Source organism: Sinocyclocheilus rhinocerous, unplaced genomic scaffold (assembly GCF_001515625.1).
Source record: "Sinocyclocheilus rhinocerous isolate Xijiao unplaced genomic scaffold, SAMN03320098_v1.1 scaffold749, whole genome shotgun sequence".
NCBI classification, from domain to species: domain Eukaryota; kingdom Metazoa; phylum Chordata; class Actinopteri; order Cypriniformes; family Cyprinidae; genus Sinocyclocheilus; species Sinocyclocheilus rhinocerous.
In genome coordinates this window covers 374104-386930 of record NW_015653466.1, presented here as the reverse complement: position 1 = coordinate 386930, position 12827 = coordinate 374104, and the positions used below count along the sequence as shown (strand labels likewise).

Sequence of the window (12827 nt, the reverse complement as noted above, 5' to 3'; positions counted from 1 at the left end):
TGAAAACCATGACCATGAGTGCCATGGTCCAAACGAAAACCCAACTGGCTTTAATTGTATAGACAAAAATATGTTTTTGTGTCTTCCACAGAAGAAAGTACAAATGAGGGTGAGTAAATGACAAATGTCATTTTTGGATGAACTATCCCTGTACTTCTAATCTCCAATTATGAATTTACCCAAAAGAAGGGGAAAAAAACCCCCAAGAGAAATCAGACAGAATTATAAAAATTCTTCCAACTTTAATCAGTTCAAAAAGTTTCACAACAAATGCAACACATAGTAAAGGGGAAATTCACCATCGATAATCAGTATTTGAATTGGTACATTCTTCTTCCTAATGAGAATTTTGGCATTTATGTTTATTTTTCTCAGAATTAAACTTGCATTTTATTTGGACAGGACTTAAAAGATAAAAATGAAAAATGCAAAAATACTAAATTAAATGTAAACAGATTTATTTTGCTTTAAGTAGTGTCCTGCAGCACTACTGCATGGTAAACAACGTAAATTAGTACAATTCGAAAACTCCAAAGCAGTCTCCGAGTGAGTTAACATGAGCAGTTATAAAGGTGTAGCCTACAAGAACCCATAAATATTTCAACCACTGTTTTTTTAAACTTCAATTTAATGAAAGCTCACAAAAGGAGCAACCATCCTCATTGAGGAAAACAAAAAACCTGATGTCGGCTTAGCGACAACACACGCACACAACAAAACAGGACGAAACATCCGCATGTTCCCATGGTAGTAAAGAAGCTGTACAGTGATGCTGATATAAACATGTAGAGGGGCTGCTGAACACTCCTGTGTAGAAAAAGTAAATGGAGTTTTGTTTCGAAACACCACTCACAACCACAGCAGCATCGATCAGACCGTTCAACTCAGCGATCCGCTTCACATTCTGCTGAGAGCTACTTTAGTCCCGAACCACTTCTGGCTCCTCACCCAACAGACATTCGTTGACATTCTCATTGGCTGGACCAGATGAGTCGCTCATTGGCCCACACTAGGTACCATCTACCCACTGCCAAAACACATACAGCTCTCTGCAAACACAAACTGCACTCTGGTCTTTAAATATAATATACATGAACAAATACATGATGTGTGGAAGGAGACGAGGAAATAGAAGGGGAGAGGGGTAACGAAAAAAAAAAAAAAGCGAGCACAAGTGAGTTAATTGTACAGATGTGACACTTCATGCACGTTCGGATTACAGTGACCAAACATAAGCAGTTAACAATGGAAAGGTAATACGTAAAAGTGTCTGTATGAAACGCGTACTATGCAAATAGGGCCACTGGGTGACAGTATCTTTTACATATTGGCATTGTTTTGGTCAAGAGACAGCCAAGTGCGGAAATCGCCTCCTTGCAGGAAGAGCCTAAAGTACTCACACACACACTTAAGAGAAAACCCACAGAAGAGCATCCACAACACCGCTTTAGTCGTGTGTTTAGTGTGTTTAGGAGTCAGCGCAGTGTGTGTGCTGTGAGTTTGCATGCGAATTCAGTCGCACATCTCCTCGGGTATTTCGTGAGGGTTGAGGATGCCAGGCACGGACATCTGCAGCTTGTGCTTCTCTTCCTGGGCCTGACGCAGCGACGCCTCCCTCTCCTCCAGGAATAGATCAGAGGTGTCCTCACCCGCAAATTCCTACAGGTACACAGAGAAACATGTGAGCATTTGTGCGTTCTGCTTGCACTGACCGCTCTGCCAGGGCACTGTCATCTCTGCCATAATCTAATGCTATAATCACTCTCTCTCCATCTCACACACACCTTCTGTTCTCGTGCACTGCAGATGACCAATAGTTACACCATACTTCACAATCCCTTAAAGATCAAAGGGACAGCACACACTCTCTCTCACACATTCTCTATTTTCTCTATGTACACACTCTCAACTGCATAAACACTATTACTACTGATATCAAAATATTTGCATATGGCAAAGACAACATTTTGTTCCGTTATTATACTATTAACTATTATTATGGCTCTCAGTGTCCTTGTCATAGTAGGACAGACGCCTTGCAGCTCACCTTGATCTGTACAAGAAAATCCCTCAAGTGTTCTTTGAATGCTGGGATGTCTTGGTTTAAACTGAACAGGCCAGTCACAAATACTTTGACCTGGGCACTACAAAGAGAAAGAGAACAAACATAGTCAGACAGGAAACATTAATAAAACCAGACATAAACAGTCCTAACTATTTCAAAAAGACTGTCACTGTGGAACAAAAACCTTTTTAATTAATCTGAGAGCAAGATGTCTACTAAGAGAACAAGCTTATATAAGAGATATGTTGTGTAATACTCAACCGAATGCAATAATCATCACACCAACTGCAATTGGTGTATTTATAGGCACTTGAGACATGTTCTTGACCTGCATGTTCTTAAATAAAATAAAAAGTAAAAATAAAAGTCCTTGTGTTAAAACATACAAGAACATAAAAAGCTCCCAGTGTTTTTGGAAAGTGTAAGTTACACTTGTTATTAAATTATACAACAAAATATCAAACCATACAAGTGACGTTTATATTAAAGATATAAAGCCGATGTGATTGTGACATTTTCATGTATTCATGTATCTCCAAAGCTCAAAGACTGGACAGATGCAGTCTCTGGAATGCACTAGCTCTAGTAAAGAATTGGTTTAGGTGCACTGTGGCATACTCACTCTTGTAAGTGTGGAAAAGCTGATTTGAGCAAGTTGGCCACATACTCCTGAATAAAAACTTGGTTGTTGACTGGGCTTGAGGGGTTTAGAGCTGCACTGATTTTTCCTTCCTCAACAAGGTTAAACATGTACGCCAGAATAGAAGCATGCATAGTCAAACCTGCAAGAAAAATATGCAGATGCAAAATATGAAGAGGTTGAACAAACAGGAAAAGACGCATTTACAAATTTAATGATATTCAATAAAGTCACAAACAAATAAATGGATTTTAATGTTATAAAAAAATTAGGTAACACTTTATTTTAAGGTGTCCTTGTTACAGATGTTACATGTACTTACTATTATAATAACAATGAATTATGCATAATTACATGCAAGTACTGAAATGCATAATTACACTGTAACAAGGACACTTTAAAATAAAGTGTAACCAAAAATTTAAATATATTACAATAAAATTATAAAAATTTGTTTTAGAAATTAAAATCAATTTAAAATAATTTATCAAAATAAAGTCTTATTTCTCACGATTACTACATGGTTACACAGTGTTCAGAAAAAAAAACAAAAAGAGTCTTTAAGAACAAGAAAGAGAAGAGGGTGGCCAGAACTGACCAGCAGTATGTGATGTATCCGTGACGACAGAAAAGATGTGTTGTAGGATGTCACAGAAGTATGTCTGATAGAAGCTCTGCGCTGCCGCTTCTTCCTGAGCCACGTTCTGCAGCAGCGTGTAGAGAATCTGAAGGCCTGCATGACATTTTTCATGGTAGTTGTTGTATGCATGTTTTGATAAATGATTAAGGTGAATATCGCTGCGATAAATGCATTTGTGTTCTCACCGGTGTCTGCCACATTTCTCATAGTGTGTTTAAAAGCCCATATAATAGAGTCAAGCACAAGCTTAAACTGGGCTGGTGGGATTGCCAAGAATGCTGGGAAACAGTGAGAGTTCACCGCCTGCAGCAGGTAGAAGAAATGTGTCCGGTGTTCTGGGTACTCTTCAAAATCCTTAAAAAAAATAAAAAATATTAAACATTTCAAAAGACTCTTCGATAGAACAAACACACAGAATCTGGTTTTAATAATAAATGACAATGGAATATCAAAAATGTATCACAGAATGTTGAGAGATAAGGGCAGCTTACTTTGTTGATCATGTTTAATGTGCACTCAAACACTGCATCAAATATCTGTGGGATCTCTCCAGTAATGTGTCCACCCAGTTTGTTTACGATTGTTGCCATGGTACTAAGCACTTCGGGTTCTCTTGCCGCTGGGACATTGCGCTGGTAATCAATGAGCACAGCATCCAACAGCGGAGGAACAAAGTTCTCCCCCACCTGGAGTACGAACAAAATACACACACATGGGCAGACAGGCTTAAAGGATGAGTGGATAAGTGTGTGTTGTGTAAAGACAGCACTAATCTGAACAGGTCCAGACTGACAGATCTGAAGCAGGTTTAACAGAATTATCTGCACAGAGACACAAATACTGGATCTAACAAACACAAAGGCTTGAAACCCGAAAGCCTTGAGCTGCACTTGCTTCCCAGATGAGACGTAATGAGTTGCTTGTGGGTAGTTGTTGCATAATGTCTCAAAATCGAGATTTCAGTTTCAAAATTAGATGAATGTATAAGCAATGTACAAGTGAATATTTTGGATCATGTTACTTATCCTGTCACAATTTCTAATCAATTTTTCTTGCTGTCACTAGTTAACTTTAGATGTTCTGTGACAAAGATTTAAAAGTAAAAATATGCTGTATGCACAAGTTTTAAATTGTAATAATTGTAAAATAAATTTTTCAAATAACGTAAAAAATACTAAATGCTGTTAAAAATATTAAAGTTATTTAAAAATAAGCATCATGCAAGATGTCAACTTCTCAAAAGTATTTAATGTCAACTATACATTTAACAGCTTGATTTTCTTTTGTACTTTAAGTACAGAGACTTTGCTTTAATAAATCTGTGATTTGTGTCTCACCATCTGTGGGTCATTGGAGCGGCTGACCCAGCCTGAGATCAGCTTTAGAGTCTCTCTCTTTACTGTGCGCATGCTCCTGATGAGAGGCTGCTTTGTCACCATCTCACCTATATAAAACAGACAACCACAAATCAAATAAACAGACTTGACAGTTCTTGAGTGCAGTCAATTATATAATGTTTAAGCAATACATTGAAGTGTTCAGAGAAAGTCAGACTTTCTCATTAAGAGTTTTCTTTGGGCAACTATTTAGTTAAACGTCACTCATTCTGTTCTAGATGCAGTGCTATATATAGCTGCCCAGGCAGTCCTGTAATGGACTGCTGTTCACATACGCACATGGCGCTAAGCTCTACAGCATCCTTTTGTCTTCCAGCTGAGTGAGTTTGTGTAATCAAACTCACTTCAGTTTAATGCGGATTTGTCACTCTGAGAAAACCAACAGAGATGCAAATACACACCTAATATACACATGGATAAGGTAATTCTGGAATTAAACTATTTGTCTAAAACATATGCCCATCTGTGATGATAAACTCTGAAACGTACAGAGAATGACTTCATTGCCTAAAGAAAAACACACACCGTTAGTTTGGATGGCAGCAGAGATGTTTTCACTGAGGCACTTGTATACATTTAGCATGTCCAGGTAGATCCGGCCCAGCTGAATAACAAAAGGGTGTCCCACGGCTTTACATGCTCTGACGTTGGTCTTCAGGATGCTGCCCAACTGCTTCACTGTCTCCGGGTCCTTCAGGATGTCCACATTCTACAGCAGGATAAAAGCATCCATTTAAGGAAGTCTTAAAAATGGGTTAAAGTTTAAATGAACAAAATTTGCCGTTTCTAAATGAATAAATAACACACCTTGGTGGCCTGCTGAATGATGCTGTCCCACACCTGGTTAGGCAACAACATGTACTTCTCTATCAGGTGTTCCTGTACAGCCTGGTCGGTCTGCGCTCCAATCATATAGCCGACAGCTTCGTAAAATGTATGCACCTGAGAACGCACACAAATGGTCACTGCAACATCTCCTCAAAAGATATACAGTGGGTACGGAAAGTATTCAGACCCCCTTAAATTTGCAAAAATGTCAACAATTCTGTGTTTTTCTGTCAATATGGGGTGCTGTGTGTACATTAATGAGGAAAAAAAATTAACTTAAATGATTTTAGCAAATGGCTGCAATATAACAAAGAGTGAAAAATTTAAGGGGGTCTGAATACTTTCCGTACCCACGGTATTTCTAAAGCACAATGTGTCACAATGACACACGGAGCAGGCTAACTGAGATGAATGGGGTTATTTGGTACCTGCTGGGGCTGGAGGTCACAGATGATGGTGTTGATGTTGTTGAGGATCTCATCAATGAAGGGCATCACCTCTCCCACCTGCACCTGCACAAAATGCCTCCTGCACTTCTGAGCAATCTTAATGAAGGTGTCACACGCCATGTCTTGCACTCCATCATGGGTTTCTACGAAGAAAGAACAGTAAAATACTTCTAAGAGAACATGATTACATCAGTTATTTTATAATCAAGCTAAAATTAGAAGCTCAAATGTATATATTATAACCGAGCTGCTCCATAAATGACTAAAATGCAGCAATGCTGTCTATGTGTAATCAAATGTGACATCAAATCGGCTTCTATTTAAAGATCGATCCAAAGATATCACAGCTGTACACAGATGCAAATCCCTGATTCTATTCTAAGGCTCAAAGACTTTGCGACTCACCATGCATGAACTCAAACAATTTGTTGACAACAGTCTTCAGGAATTTCCAGTGTGCACGTAGGAACCGTGGATACTGGCCCACTATGTACATGATGTTGGAGGCAATGATGGCCTTGTTATCCTTGCCTCTCTTCTGCTCACATAGACCCAGCAGGTCCTGTAGATCACATGGACACATTATTATAGTTCTAATATTACATTATAAGACTTTGCATTGTAAGATTTCTGCACCTTAATGACAGTGACAAGGAACCGCTTCTCATCCTCTTCATGCATGGCTCCACTGATGGAACCAATGGCCCAGCACAATGTGTTCAGGTTCTTCCAGGACCACTCAGTACCGTTCACCTGATTATGAAGCTTTTCTGTCATAATACGCTCGGTATCGGCATAGTCCAGATGGGTAAGATAGACTGCAGAGAGAGAAATATGATGATAAACACAGTTTAGTGTCCAAAACCTCTGCATTCATAATATAAAGGAGCAGAGCTCTCACCAAGAGTCTCCCTCATGTTCTTGTAGAGGTTAATGGAGTCTGTATCCTTCATGAACTCTCGAACCACCTCGCCCTGATCATTCTCCACCACCAGCACTTCCTCTGGCTTGGCCATGCGGCTCACCATCAACAAACGCACCTGCAGGTCAATAACACAAACATCCTTATAGTTCTTAAATTGTCATTTCTTCTTGAGTATTATGTTTGTGAGCCAACCTTAGACAGCACAGGCAGGTAGAGTTGTCTGCGGGGAGGTACATCGAAGTGTTGGCTCCCTGAGAGGAGAGGAGAAGTGGATGTTGAGAAAGGACTCTCTCTGTAAAGCTCAGCTGCTAGGTGGTTCCAGTACTCCAAACAGATCTTAAAGATCTCGGTCTCCTCCACCTCTGACACTAGCAACATGTAATGTAGAGCCTAAACAGAGAAACAAACAGGGCCTTAACACAATAGCATCAATGACTGAGGCTGATTCTCCATAACTATCTGAAGTTTAGTCCGCGAGTGTGTGTACCTCCATAAGCGTCTCTCTGAGGTTCAGTCTCTTTTCTATCAGCTGTCCGTGCTCTTTGAGGAAGGTGCAGAGGAACAGGCTGAGGTTCTGAATGAAGTTTTGCTCATCATCTTTACCATTTGCATACGCCAATCGAATGTTGGTGTTCAAAGGAAGCATCTTCAACACACAAATTAGAAAGAACATCAGACTGGCCCAAAAGCAACTGGTATATAGGAATTGTACTTTGATCTGCACTAGAGAGGAGGTTACCTGTTTGAGCTGCATCATGGTCAGAGTGAAGAGACTGACGAACTGCTCCTCGTACTGGCTGACACTGACTCCTGCTATCTCAGTCAAGCACTTCAGAGTCACGTTGCGAAACATCGGCACATTCAAAAACTACAGATCAACCCAACAGAGGGGAGGGGCCAACAATTAGCCACTGCTTTGTAAGTGTGAAATAAAATCTTTGCAGTTGTTATTGCACGACTATGTAACCGTACTATTTCATTGTATAAATCCATTTATTACACTACTATCTGAAACAAAAAGCAAAAGCATTCTACTAGATTCGTAGTTTTCACTAAGTCTCTAAGAGTAGGAAAATCTCAAGATACATTACCTTGTACACCAGAGTACTGATGAGTTTAGTTTCAAAGATATAGCCCAAGGGAATCCAGTTGAGAAACCTCAGCAGAGTCTCTAATGTAGCATGCACAAGTGGGGCATTCTGGGAATTTTCCTGAGAATTGTATGGAAAGAAAAAAAAAACTTTAGGCCAGTAAAACTCAGTCATTAACATATGGATTGTTGTGTATACAAATCAGCATTTGAAGTTAATCATTCAGTCACAAACTAGACCAGCTGGAATATGTATTGAGTAAGTGTGTGTATGTTTAAGAGAGAAAGTCTCTGTACATCTTAGTCTCTGGTTCTCAAACTTTTTACACCAAGTATCACCTCAGAAAATATTTGGCTCTCCAAGTACCACCATAATGACCAACATTAAAATACAGTAGTGTAGTAGGCCTTACTATTCAGCTACAGTTATGCAGTTAAAAAAAACGGGGCAGTTTTATTCCTAATAAGAATATTTATTATTGTCAGCCACTTTAAACATTGTAAATACAATTTGAACATTAACACTGCACTGTGCTTACATCCAGGTAAATAAAATGAAATGTTTTTCTAAGCATTATTTTTCATAATATTATGGTAGTCCAGCAATTACATCTGGTAAGGACATAAATATTCGGAGACAAAAAAATATTAAATTCTATACTGTTGTTCAGTCATAGTACAAGCAGGGTGTGACGGTTGGTCATATTAGTCCCGCCCCTCCTCCACTGTGATTGAGCAACAGTGATGAGCGCTGCATTTTACCCAAAGTTGAACATTCTTCAACTCGCAGTGCAGAGAAAAAAAAAGCCTGAGCGCTCAGCGTAATAAAGACATTCAGCGCTCGGCACGCTCCTGGCGTTTTAAAAAACGCGGGCTCCCATTTAAAACAATTGAACAAATTTGCTAGCCTCGGGAAAAAATGCTTTGCTGGACACACGGCCTAATTTATATTTAATTCAGTGATTCCTCTGCGTACCACTAGAGAAAGCCTGCGTACCACTAGTGGAACAACACTTTGAGAATCAGTGCCTTAACAAGAACATTTAGAATATAGGTGTTTATGTATGAAAACAACACATACCATCACAAACTGGCACAACTGGAATATCTGGGAGAACTCATTGCACATGCTGCAGATGGAAACCAGATCACAAAACAATACGGATTAATTAACAAGAACAAATAATGTACATACTACCTCATTCTCAACCATAAATTAATTCTCTTTTAATGCCATCATACCTGTCCTTCAAGTGTTTGGCTTTCACTTGTGTCATCTGGCCACTGGAGAAGTCAAACACCTCCTCACTGAGGAGCTTGAGAATGATCATATTGTTCTGGCAAAGGCTCTCACTGGTGCGGCTCGCTCCAACAATGTCACTGATAAATGTGGGCCAGTGTTTCGGCCACTCCTGCTTCAGGATCTAAACACAAAAACAGCAAGTAACATATTACACAAACCTGAAGAAAGGTAACAGACACTTTCATTGCAGTCATCAAATACACACACACACACACATCATGTTTTGTGACATTTACTGCTATTTGTAAACCTGTGGCTATGAATCTCTAATCTACTAAGAAAAAAACAGTCAAACAAACCTCACCTGTACTAATATCATGTTGAGTTTTCCAATATACACTTTCTCTTTCTGAAAAGAGGCAGAGTATAGCATAAAACAGACAGCCGGACAGAAACCACAGGAAGACGGTAAACAAAATAAGTGCAAGTTCACTGACCTCAACATTGGCTGCATCTGATGATGTCTTGATAATGAGGCCCACGACATACTTTTTAATGCCTGAAATAAAGCAGAGCCGTGAAGAGCCTCAATGCATACAGTAAGGCAGCATAAAACCCCATGAGCTCCCCATCTGGATGAAAGCAGCTCGTCTCAGAGGAATTGTTACTGTCTGTTCATCTGCAGATCTGCATCAGCATATTAAAGATTGGCTGCCTTTTTCACATTCAAAGAAACAAAAACACAACTTGAAATTAAAATGTAAGTGTTAAATGTTTTAAAGTGAATGATGCAATGAAATGTCTGTCGACTGAATATCAAATACTGCTTAATTTAACAAATTTTAATAAAAATATTTGAACCTGAGAAATTAAAATTAAATTATGAAATTAATGTTATACCATACTATTTGCATTATTTTCTTTAAATAATACCTCGCTTATTCATTTGGCTGGGTGCAGACTGACAGCTCATATAGAGACATGTTTTGGATGTTGTTGAGACATCAATATTGGTTAAGCTGTACGGCACAGGAAGTGTTGATTTATTAGCAATTATAAAAGCTTACATCATGTTTTTCATGTCATGCGATCTTTCAGAAAACAGATTCTGTTTTTTTTTTTTCCTAAACAGATGAACACTAAGCTGAGCAGACGACCTTCCATGCATTTTTAAAAGGGGAATTCAGCTCAACTTGGCAATTGCACACTTGATTCTAATGAATGTGTTGGCCTGCTAGAAATGTTTTGTAGAGTCAAGTCCATCGCAGAGTGAAATGTTTGCTTCTACATTTCAATGATCCCTTCACTGCATGTCCAAATCCAGCCTTTGAGCTGCTTATAACTTAAGAATTGATTTAGACTGAGCTATGAATTACTTGTTCATCTCAATGTGGTGAGGGGAATTCTTGTGAGTTAGTCTTACCTTCACACTGGTTTCTGGGCAGAATCTTCCATCTTGTTTTAATAACTGTTTCCAGAATCTGCAGAGCATAGTACTGTAATGCCAAGAGAACAAATCAAGAGTTAATGATCCAAACATTGACCAGCCAATCTACCAGAGCTGTACCGTTACACAACAAAAAAAATTGCTCTTAACTTTGACTGCCTAATATATTTTCACACATTCTTTGGTTTATTCCAAATGAATTCAGATTGAAAAAAAAACATGCAGATTTGACTTCAGTAAGAATTTTATTATAAACTCAAAAAGAGAACCAAAAAAATTATAATAAATCCATAATCCCCCATCAAAACTCTACACAATGTTTGTATGGGATTCTGTAGAAGTTTTGCTGTTTCTGGCCATGTCACACCAGAATGTGAAAGACAGGAAATGAGACATTAATGGCAAACAGCTAATGGTTTGATTCTGTGCCTGGCCACAACAAAGCAAGCAGCTTGGGGGAGCGACGCAACAACTGTGTATGAAAACAAACCAAACCGAAGGATTCTTTTAAGAGTCAATAGCCACTCTCAAGGCTTTAATCATCAGTGATGTTTTCCTGTTGGTCAAATAAAGACCACACCCCTTTCTGTCTTTATGTGACACTACTGTTTCCACCAGTAACTGGTGTGGGTCTCAGGAACAGCAAGACCAGCCACAGGATTGGTTCTATAGACTGCCTTAAGATGTTTTATATACTGCTTTTAAAAGGGTATTCATGGTGCATTAGTGTTCTTGTTATGGTCACTAGTATTATTTGGATTAACAGCATTTCAACTGTAGGGATTAATGAGAAAAGAGGAAAAATGTGATGCTAAAAGTTAATGTGTTAAAGTAAAACAGGGAATACAGGTCACATACTGAGTGAGGATATTAAAGGTGAGGCCTGGAGAAGTAGGTTACTTGCATAAGGACACATTTAACCCTGTAAAAAATCACCAGGATCCTTTCACCTTTGATTTTTCATAGATTAACACATTTAATTTTTTTTATAAATAAATAAAGGCAAGACAGAAAAACATTGCAACACTACGCAAGGCATCAAGTCTTTATAGCTCATATGTGATGTTGCAATATTTCTTGGTGTACGATCGAGACAGGAAAATAGGGTAGGCTAGTGTAGAGGAGAAATGCTTGGGGTAAAAAAAGGGAATCACAGCACACAGAGACACTGATGATCCCTACAGTGGAAATAACTGTTACTATCCATAACTGAGGTTAAAAAAGGGGGTAAACTGTCTGCCTATCTCCCTGCCGTCTCTGAGCTCCATATGAGGCATGTGCAGTGTGAATGGAGGCACAGCAGAATTGAGAGTAAGGGAATGAAAAGGTAGACCTTGTGGAGGCCTGCCGCCAAAGCCTAGCTGTGTCAAGGTGCACAGGAAGACACACCCCTTTTCGTCCTATTACAAGCAATCAACATAATGGAACATTGTGATTAATATCAAATATGAACAACTTAAATTAATTGTCTTTTGTTTGCTTTTTCTCCTACAAAAAGGCTGTAAATAAATTAAGCAAAAAGCCAAATGTTCACAAGCGTTTTAATGCGCTCTTTCTGTATTTTGCTTGATGAATTTAGACAAATTCAAATAATTTACCTGCTCTGTATATTTTCCTGTCTGTTCTTCTAGAGCCCTCACTTTTGGCCCATTATCATTTTGATATTACAGATACTGTTGATAAACCAACTCAATTAGTATTGACCAGAGGGTTAAGAGCAATCGTAAAAGGCAAGCAGACGGCAAACTGGGTCAGCAGTACTTTGAGGAAGTCTGTTAACACACTGAGGAAGACAATTCATCCCAAATAATAATAAATGATTTACATTCAGTCTACACACTACAAAGTGAACAAATACACTACGTTGATATTAGGGCTGTGCAATTAATCACATGCGATTGTCATGCGCATCTCGTCAGTAAAGCCGGTTCCGTGATTGGTAGTAAATCGCCATCACCTGCTTTCAGATGGTGCGGCATTTAATACACAGAGCCGTAGTTCACTGACAAGCTAGGCGATATCGCGTTCATAATCGAATGCGATTCATCTGCGATTATGAACGCGATATTGCCTAATTGTCAGTGAACTACGGCTCTGTGTAGT

General features: G+C 38.9%; 1 protein-coding gene across 3 annotated transcripts in view; it reads right to left on the bottom strand.

Moving 5' to 3' along the window:
* Positions 1–238: 238 nt before the first annotated feature.
* Positions 239–12827, bottom strand: part of xpo1b (exportin 1 (CRM1 homolog, yeast) b) — an 18142-nt gene continuing 5553 nt past the window's right edge. For 2 of the 3 annotated variants that reach the window (XM_016522239.1, XM_016522240.1), the window contains exons 4-25: positions 10701–10773; positions 9775–9836; positions 9642–9686; positions 9277–9458; positions 9116–9164; positions 8036–8155; positions 7684–7812; positions 7432–7590; positions 7137–7334; positions 6921–7059; positions 6656–6837; positions 6425–6581; positions 5999–6162; positions 5550–5684; positions 5268–5451; positions 4683–4789; positions 3837–4031; positions 3531–3699; positions 3304–3438; positions 2688–2847; positions 2048–2144; positions 239–1659 (exon numbers count right to left, since the gene is read on the bottom strand). In XM_016522239.1, the coding sequence (XP_016377725.1) occupies positions 1513–1659; positions 2048–2144; positions 2688–2847; positions 3304–3438; positions 3531–3699; positions 3837–4031; positions 4683–4789; positions 5268–5451; positions 5550–5684; positions 5999–6162; positions 6425–6581; positions 6656–6837; positions 6921–7059; positions 7137–7334; positions 7432–7590; positions 7684–7812; positions 8036–8155; positions 9116–9164; positions 9277–9458; positions 9642–9686; positions 9775–9836; positions 10701–10773 (2988 nt within the window). In that variant the 3' untranslated portion in view covers positions 239–1512. Of the gene's footprint in view, positions 1660–2047; positions 2145–2326; positions 2403–2687; positions 2848–3303; positions 3439–3530; positions 3700–3836; positions 4032–4682; positions 4790–5267; positions 5452–5549; positions 5685–5998; positions 6163–6424; positions 6582–6655; positions 6838–6920; positions 7060–7136; positions 7335–7431; positions 7591–7683; positions 7813–8035; positions 8156–9115; positions 9165–9276; positions 9459–9641; positions 9687–9774; positions 9837–10700; positions 10774–12827 lie in introns of those variants that run through there. The other variant, XM_016522241.1, reaches the window with a different exon arrangement.